Source organism: Neomonachus schauinslandi, chromosome 4, assembly GCF_002201575.2.
Source record: "Neomonachus schauinslandi chromosome 4, ASM220157v2, whole genome shotgun sequence".
In the NCBI taxonomy this organism is placed as follows: Eukaryota; Metazoa; Chordata; class Mammalia; order Carnivora; family Phocidae; genus Neomonachus; species Neomonachus schauinslandi.
The window spans coordinates 16,999,396-17,008,710 of NC_058406.1; the positions used below are offsets into that span (position 1 = coordinate 16,999,396).

Sequence of the window (9,315 nt, forward strand, 5' to 3'; positions counted from 1 at the left end):
AATCTCAAGCAGACTCCCTGCTGAGCACAGAGCTGGACATGGGGCTTGATCCCATGACCCTGAGATCATGACCTGAACCGAAATCCAGAGTCGGATGCTTAACCGACTGAGCCACCCAGGCGCCCCGGTAGTTTTATCTTTTTTAGGAACTGACAAAATGCTTTCCAAGTGGCGGTAGCCTTTTACATTCCCACCAGCTAAGTACGAGCGTTACCTGAGAATTCATTTAAACTGTTTCTTTCTCTATAAAGTGGTGGTAATAATAACACTGACTTCATAAAGTCAGGGAGAGGGGCGCCTGGGTGGCTCAGTTGGTTAAGAGACTGCCTTCGGCTCAGGTCATGATCCTGGAGTCCCGGGATCGAGTCCCGCATCGGGCTCTCTGCTCGGCAGGGAGTCTGCTTCTCCCTCTGACCCTCCCCCCCCTCATGTGCTCTCTCTCATTCTCTCTCTCTCAAATAAATAAACAAAATCTAAAAAAAAAAATAATAAAGTCAGGGAGATTATGATGTGTGACGGATTTAGCAAGGCACTGGGCCCAGACACCATAAAGCTCAATACATGACATCTCTTTTATGTTCCCTTGCCTTTACTAATGTCCCAAGCTTCAGACCTGGCTTAACTTACCTGTATGAGATTGTCTTCGTGCTTTCCACGTAAACTGGTGGAAGACTTCTTGGTGTCAAGTTCCATACCCTTCTCATTAGTCATAGTCCCCTAATGATCTAACAGGACCCTCAACCTAGTCCCCCTCTCCCACTGCCCTCAGGGTTTGTGTCAACCTCTTTGGCTCAGTGGGCTTTCCTAGGGCAAGAGCTCCAAACTGGCAGAGTTGGGGCAAACAGACAGTGCTCCATGAACCGCTCCTCTCTGCTGAACGACAGGACAGAAGGTATTCATTGCTCTGCTTGGGAGGGACGTCTCCCGTCCCCCGTATGCCCTAACTCCAGGTGACTCCTGTTTATCCTTTAAGTCATAGTTTGGGCATCACCTCCTCCAGGAAGCCTTCCCTAACAACCACGCTCCCCCTCCCATAATGTATGTTACTGCAACTATCACGTTATTTGTAATTGTATTTTTTTTTTTTTTAAAGATTTTTTTATTTATTCACAAGAGACAGACAGAGAGAGGCAGAGGGAGAAGCAGGCTCCCTGCTGAGCAGGGAGCCCGATGCGGGACTCGATCCCAGGACCCTGGGATCATGACCTGAGCCGAAGGCAGACGCTTAACCATCTGAGCCACCCAGGCGCCCTGTAATTGTATTTTTATATGTCTATGTCTTATGAACATCCTAAGGATGGGGACTATCTTTATTTACTTCTATCTCCTCAGTGCCTAACACATAGTAGGTATTCAATAACCCATAAATAACCATATCTGTGTACAAAATATTTATGGTTACATGTTAGTATCTAAGTAAACTCTATAAAAAAAGGCTCTTGAACAGGGTCTTAAGGAATAAGCAGGCACCTACTCCATTGAAATGGAGGGAAGGGCATGCTGGGTGAAGTGAACAGTAGGTATAAAGGCCCCACAGAGGAAAAACATATTTTCAGGAGCTAAGAAGTCCAGTGTGGCTATGGGTGGTGGGATGGAGTGGCCAGTGAGGCTGGAGAGGTAAGGTAAGCCACTAGTCATGTTGTAAATTGACTTTTATGCCACTTGAAGGGGCCAGAGGGCAGAGAGGAGCCATCCGTTAAACAGGAGAGACACGATCAGAACTGCATTTTTGAGGGAACTCTGGGGTGGTGGAGGGTATGAGTACCCAAACTTCAGCTGCAGTAGAATCTCCTAAAGGGCTCATTAAGCCACAGATTGTGGGTCCCACCCTAAGTTTCAGAAGGTCTGGGGCAGAGCCTGAGAATATGCATTTCTCACAAGTTCCTGGGTAATGCTGGTCTGAGGACCCCACTTTGAGAACCACTGATACAGAGAATGGGATGCAGAAGAATGGGTCACAAGCTTTCCAAACCGTGCAGCTGAGAGGTGACGGAGACAGAGCAGGGGAGGTGCTCACATTTTCGATCCGGGTGCCGTGCCACTAACTTTTCAGTGTCTTGGTGGGATTTCAGGCTTGGTAATAAGCCAGTGCGGGAAAGGGAGGCTGTTTCTGGGGAGAAATCAGCCAGGTGGTCAGGATAGTCCCCACCTTTGACCTGGGAGGGCCAGACCCATACTTGGTAATGACCTCCAGAAAGCACAAGAATCAAGGTGTCCAGAGTTGTCATTTAATGCCCAATTATCACAACACAAGGAGGTTTACACGGTGCTCATCAAGGCAGGACCCGGGGCAAAACCAGACCAGAGGGAAGTGACCTGTATAGGGTCCCAGCACAGGGACCAGGTGCCCTTGGGCCTAATCACCCTCAAGACACATCTGCCATACACAAGGCTTCTTCCCTCACCCAGGAGCCTGCAGGCTGGCTGGGCTTCTGGTCACCAACGGTCCTCATGAGAGAACAGGGTCCCAGGATGAGGTGGGGACCCTGGGACACAATGATGAGAACCAGACAGCTGTCTGCAAACAACCCCAAAAGGCTTTCACTTCAAATGCACTAAAGCCACATGACGCTCAGATGCAGGAACACCCAAACGCTTTTACTAGGAACTAAACACTGCAAAACTGAGGCTGAGAACACTCGGGGAGGGAAAGTCAAGTCAAAACCCTCCCAGAACCAGCTTTCTGAGCTTCACCGACCCCCTTGCCCTCCCACAGAGACACCAGTCCAACCATAGCATTGCTGCAGAGAAGGGACACCACACTGGTCTAGCGAACACTTTTCATGGGAAGGGACATGGGAGCATGGCCTGGTTTTAAGAAATCTCTCCGAACCTCCAACTCTACTGCACAACTTAGTGCTACTGAGCTCCCTGGAGCCCCCAAGCCTCTGGTGCCCCCCGGGGACACAGGTGACTTGGGGGCCGCCGGTGGGCTGGGAAATGTCCTGGCAGAAATAATGTACCTCAGAAAGAAAAGTGGCTTTTCTTCCACCCTAGTTCTAAAGTTTACATGGCCCCTAAAGGAAATACCATCCAAAAGGCATTCTTAAAGCACTTGATGGAACTCTTGAGAGGTTTCAAGTGTCACTAGCAAGAAAAACAGGTGTGAGCTTGTCACTTCCCCGCCCCCAGCCTGAGGCTTGGCCTGGGCAGTCCAGCCCCAGGGCCAGGCAGGGTCTGGAGGGGATAGCACAGGACAGGGTCAGCTGCTCAGGGTAGTGGCCACGGACCCAAGAGGCAGCCCTTCTGTCCAGCACTATGGCCCAGCATTTGGGGAAGGAGCTTGAATTCTGGCCAGATTTTACTATTAAACCCATTCCCGGTGAGTCCCGCAGGCCTCTTCTCCCTTTTCTCTGATTTAATTCTGGGAGAAAACTCTAGACAGAACCAAAGGCATGGAAGTCAAACATCTCTGTCTTCAGAGATGGGACATGACTAAATGGCAGCCCAGAGACCTCAGAACAGCAAGGCCATCTCGGCCCCACATGTCCCCAACCAGATTCCATGCAACATTCCCATCCCCTGCCCAAGGGCCAAGGTAGTCCCTTGACCCTAGACATAGTGGGCTTCCAAATAGGCTTCTGATGAGACCCCTGTAAGTATCTGGGGAGGGCAGACCAAAAGCATCTCTGTAAAGCATACAAAATTAGCCCTGTTTCCAGAGCTGGGCATCTGTTCCTGAGAGGGCACAGTTAGGGGCCCGGGAAGTTGTGAAAATGACAAAGCACAACTGTCCCCATGTGGGCATTAGCTCACATCGGACCCCACCCCCAAAGAAGCCCACCTTCCCAGTTTTAGGGCAGCTCAGGAGCCATCCCACGAGGCCAACTTCATATTTAAAACCAACTTAATGCTACAAACTTAAAAAAAAAAAAAAAAGTGCTGCCCAGCTGAGCCCCTGAGGAAACCTAGCTCCCTGAGGGTGGGTGGTGGGCCTCTTAGACCACCATCCCTGGCTGCCTCTCTCCAGAGGGCACAGTCTTGGTGCGGCCCAGAGCAGCCCCGCCCCAGGTTGGGTGGGGAAGAGAGCTGACCCCCTCCCCCACACCAAAGTGGGCTTCAGAGACACTGTGGGATGGTCAAGCCTCTGTGGGGGAGGGCAACAGACCTCAGCACCCTAAGCCTGAGGAGGTAACATAAGCCCATCTCCCCATCAGCTGCCAAGGTCTGGTCTGCAATGAAGATTCCTCCCTGTCAGCCCTTCGGCATTCCCATGACAAAAGGAGCCAAAATGCCACCAAGTCCTGGTCACCTCTGTCCTGGGGTGGTGGGGTCGGGGGGGGGGGGAGGTCTGTGTGAGAGCTGCTTGGGGGAGAGGAGATCCTTAAAGAAGTACTCCCTTCAGTAAACAAAAAAATCCTTCCAGGGAAGGGGAGGATGATACCAGTAGTTACCAGAGGGGGTGCTTTCTGGCAGTTTCTCGCTTTAATCCCACCTGTCTCTATGCGGGGGGCTGCCACTCCCTCCCAGGTGCTCAGTGTAAGACAGCCCCTGTCCCAAGCAAGTGCCACAAATGGAGGAAAGGTGCCCTAGGCAGCCCCTATAGCTGCTTCCACATTCCTGTCCCTGTTTCCCCGGGCGGGGTAGGGGGGGTTCAGTGCTGACTCCCTGGAGGGTCGTTTTTCATGTTCTAAGGGGACGGAGAGGTAGGGAATTCCATAGAAGTGGGTCTCCACACCTGGAGCCTCGATGCCGCCTCCCCTGGGATGGCTTCCTGCAACCATCTCTGGACAGAGCAGACCAGGAATTCAAGGCTGGCGCCTTGGCTGGAGATGACAAGCAGGAGAAGCCAAAGGGCCTGCAGCCACCACTTACTAGAAATACAAGGCCGAAGTGCAAGTAGCATTCTAGCAGACTGGACGGGGCCCCCAGAGACCTGGCCCACTGCTGTGGAGAAATCGGGGACCTGGCCTGCCCTCGGACCATGGACAGCACTGGGCCCGTCTGAGAAGTCTTACTAGAAACTAGAACAATCCCCCTGCTAAAAACTCAGGGAAGACAAACAAACAAAACTCAACCTGAAATAAATACAAAGGCATTAAGTGCTTCTTGATAAATTCAGGGTCCTAATTCGCCCCTGAAAGGCAGGGGCAGGGCCTTTCCCTGGACCTGGTTGCCTCACCTGCGGCCCTTCGCGTAGAGGTCAGAGGTCAGAAGCTGGATGGGCCTTCCCAGGCCCAGCTTCCATGAGCAAAGAGAGGACCGAACCCCTGATACACTCCTCACCCACATCCTCTACATACCCCCCTGCCGAGACAGCTTCGGCTGGCTGGTGGGTAAGAAAGAGAAGAGGCCCCCGGACCCCGAGGGCAGCACCTTGCGTCCCACGTCACTGCACGGGCAGAGGGCCTGTCAGTCTACGAGGAGGTAGAGCCAGGGGCGGGCTGCTGGGGGCAGGCAGGGCCACTCAATTAATCAGCAGGTCCCCAAGGTCGTAGGAGTCGAAGAGGTCACTGATGCCCTCGCCCCCGTCCAAACCCCACAGGTAGTCGTCCTGGTCCAAAGGCGGGGAGAAGCTGATCAGGGGGGAGCTGCACGGCAGGCTCGGGGACAGGAACTGGTCCTCGGTCTGCTGCAGAAGTGGGTGTGGCAGCTCTAGCATGCTGTCCGTGGCCTCCAGGGGAACAAGCGGCAGGGGCGGGGGCACTGGCAGCTGCGGGACCTGCTGGGGAGTCAGCGCTGGCCCTGGAGACAAGCAGACAGAGGTCACACCTGGACCTGGTGCCCAAAAGCCTCTGGTCAGACCTCGGAGCACAGGAAGAGCCCTCCCCCGTTCTCTGGACCGCTGTGCATCCTCTTTTCTCCTAACCTGCCCCACACCCAGTGGCAGGCGACACTCTCCCTCTCCTGGCACAGCGGTAGCCACTGCCCTCGCTCTCCCGCACTCTCTCTCCCTCCTCTCAAAGGAGGTGGGATCTCTTGCTCTCCAAACCCTTGGAGAGCCTGGGGCACCTGGCTAGCTCCGTTGGAAAAGCACGCGAATCTTGATCTCAGGGTCGTGAGTTTGAGCCCCACACTGGGTGTAAAGATTATTTAAAAATAAAAATCTTTAAAAAAACAAAAAACCCTCGCCCTTCTCACCTTCCAGGCTCTGGCCCCTGAAACCACGTCCTCTGTTTCCTGCATCACCAATTTCTCTCTCTCACAGATCATTCCCATCATCAGGCAGACACATTCTAATGACTCCTATCTTTAAAAATTAAAGACCTCATGACCCTCTCGAATTCCCAGCCCAGTGTACTGCTCCTTTTCATAGCAAAATTTCTCAAGAATTCCTGTGCTCACCCTCTACTTCCCCACCACAATTCACTCTTCAACCCACTCCAACCTGGGGGCTGTCCCCACAAAGCCACTCAGCCCATGACCTCCTATTGCTGGACTCAATGGTCAGTTCTCAGCCTCATCTTATTTGACCCTCCAGCAGAATCTGGTGCCATTATTCACACCTTCTGGAAACACCTTCTTCACTTGGCTCCAGTACACTAGATTCTCCTGGTTTTCTTCTTACCTCCTTGGTTGCTTCTCTTCTGTCTCTTTTGCTGGATCCTCCTCCTCTTCCTCACTTCTAACCCCTCAAGGCCCCAGGGCTCCACCCTCAGACTCCTCTCTCTGGCTGCACATCTTCCCAGGCGACCACAGCCACCCCTCGGCTTTAAATCTCTTAGACCTGCCACGCACAGCAGATGCCTCTGGCACAGACCTCACCCCTGAGCTCTGGGCTCCTGCAACACCTCTGCTTGGATGTCTCAGCTACTCCAGAACTTAGCATGTCAAAACCAAACTCCTGGTCTTCCCTGCTCAGTTAATGGACCACCAACCACTCAGCTGCCTAAGCCAAAAGGCCCGAGAATCACACAGAATCCTGCCATTTCCAGGACACCTGGGGGGCTCAGTCGGTTAAGCGTCTGCCTTTGCCTCAGGTCATGATCCTAGGGTCCTGGGATCGAGCCCTACCTCGGGCTCCCTGCTCAGCGGGAAGCCTGCTTCTCCCTCTGCCTCTGCCCTCCCCCTTCTTGTGCTCTCTCACTCTCTCTGTCAAACAAATAAATAAAATCTTAAAAAACAAAAACAAAAAAACCTGCCATTTCCCCAGCACCCAGTCCAGCAGTGAGATCTGTCATTTCCACAACCAAATGAATTCTGCAAGCTGCCCGTTCAGTTCTACTACTGTGACCCTGGTCTAGCCCATCGTCCCTACTGAGACCGCTGCTGGGGCTTTCTTACCAGTCACCTTGCAACGCTTGTGGTCTAGCTTAAAAATGGCTTGGCCAGCGCCGAGAAGGCCCTGCACGATCTAGCGCCTGCTGCCTTTCTGCTCCCTCTGTCCCGCCTCCTTCCACTGACACTCAGCCTCTCCAGCTACACTGGCTCGGCTGTTTCTTTCCTTTTTTTTAAGATTTTATTTAAACAGCCTCTCGGCTGTTTCGAGCACACCAAGTGCATTTCTCCTTAGAGGCCGGAGGTTGCCTTCCTACACAGGGACGAGAATAGGGCACCGGAAATCCCCCCAAATATATCCTGATGCCTTAAACCCCGACCAAGCATTCCTTGGAAAATAGAGCCGTGTGGTGTGCCCGCCTGCCTGATCAGCCTCTTACTCACTGTGTATCTGTGGGCAAGTGACTTAACGTGGACGAGCCTCGGCTTCCTCACCTCTAAAATGGGGACGATTCTCCCCACCTCGCAGGGTTGCTGAGAGGACTCAGTGACAGGTGCAGGGGGAGAACCCTTCTCAATAAGCAGAGCTCCAGTTTACCAAGGGCTTACCACGGCCGGCTCTGCTCTCAAGGAGAGGCGTGTTTCACCTCAAGTGGCCCCACAGGAGGCAATATGGGGACCCCATTTACAGATGAGGAAACTGAGGCTCAAAGGAGCCAATTAAATGTATGTGAACGAAAAGAATGGCATGTTTCTTTAGCGGGTTGCTGAGGCCTGCAGGGGTTCTGGCTTGGGAAGAGGGGGAGGCCCCGGGCTCGGACCCCAGCCCCACCCGCACCAGCTGTATGACCTGGAGCCTCAGTTTTCTCGGGAGCAAAAATAAGGCACCACCTCCCTGATGCGCCGAACAGCAAGGAGAACAGGCGCTGAAGCCTCTGCCGCGGGTGGCCCTCGCTCTCTCGCGCTGCTCATCACACCCAGGAGCGAGCGGCTCTCTCTCGGGTCGGGGCCTGCGCCACACTCCGCGGGCTCAGACTCACTTCCGAATCTCCGAACCACACAGGGCAGGCGCCCGGTCTGCATAAGCTTTTTAAAAAATCACATTCACGCTGTCTCACTGCCTGTAACCCACCCAGGAGTCGTGAGGGAGTTTTAAGAGTCCCAGTTTTATTTTTATTATTATTTTTTTTCTTTTTCTTTTTTTTTTTAAAGATTTATTTATTTATTTGAGAGAGCGAGAATGAGAGAGAGAGAGTACATGAGAGGGGGGAGGGTTAGAGGGAGAAGCAGGCTCCCCGCTGAGCAGGGAGCCCGATGCGGGACTCGATCCAGGACTCCACGATCATGACCTGAGCCGAAGTCAGTCGCTTAACCAACTGAGCCACCCAGGCGCCCTTATTATTATTATTTTTTAAAGATTTTATTTATTTGACAGAGAGAGATAGCGAGAGCAGGAACACAAGCAGGGAGAGTGGGAGAGGGAGAAGCAGGCTTCCCCGCGGAGCAGGGAGCCCGATGCGGGGCTCGATCCCAGGACCCTGGGATCATGACCTGAGCCGAAGGCAGACGCTTAACGACTGAGCCACCCAGGCGCCCACGGGTCCCAGTTTTAGAGATGTGAGGACAGTGGCTCTGAGGGGCCGAAGTGACCCGCCTCCAGTCACCAAGTCACGGTAGGCGAGGTGCAAACACAAGCCCCCGTCTTCCAGTGTCGGCTCCTGCGTGGTAGCGACACTTACATTTACCTCAGAATGTGAGAGCCTGGAGAGGTGTTAGAGACAACCCTTGTCCAAAAGCCCCTCAGTGACAGATGAGAGAAACTGAGGCCCCAAAGGGTTAGTGATTCCCCCTGGTGATGCCAAAACCTGGGTCCCCAGACTGGGTGTGGCCCCTGGCGCTCAGACCTCAAAAGGGCTCTGCTTCAGGCCAGAACATGGAGCGTGTGTGTGTGAGATAGAGAGAGTGTCTGTGAGTGTGTGTGTGAGAGTATGTGAGTGTGTGTGTATGTGTGTGAGAGTATGTGAGTGTGTGTGAGAGCATATGAGTGTGTGTGAGTGTGAGGCTGTGTGCGTGTGAGAGAGTGTGTGAGACAGAGTATGTGAGTGTGTGTGAGGGTGTATGTGAGAGAGTATGTGAGTATGTGTGTGAGACAGTATG

At 53.2% G+C, this 9,315-nt stretch overlaps 1 protein-coding gene across 1 annotated transcript in view; it reads right to left on the reverse strand.

Annotated features, from left to right (window-relative positions):
* Window positions 1-5,327: 5,327 nt before the first annotated feature.
* Window positions 5,328-9,315, reverse strand: part of E2F2 (E2F transcription factor 2) — a 20,259-nt gene continuing 16,271 nt past the window's right edge. Inside the window, exon 7 of the mRNA XM_021683541.1 lies at window positions 5,328-5,712. Within this exon, the coding sequence (XP_021539216.1) occupies window positions 5,408-5,712 (305 nt within the window). The 3' untranslated portion in view covers window positions 5,328-5,407. The remainder of the gene's footprint in view (window positions 5,713-9,315) is intronic.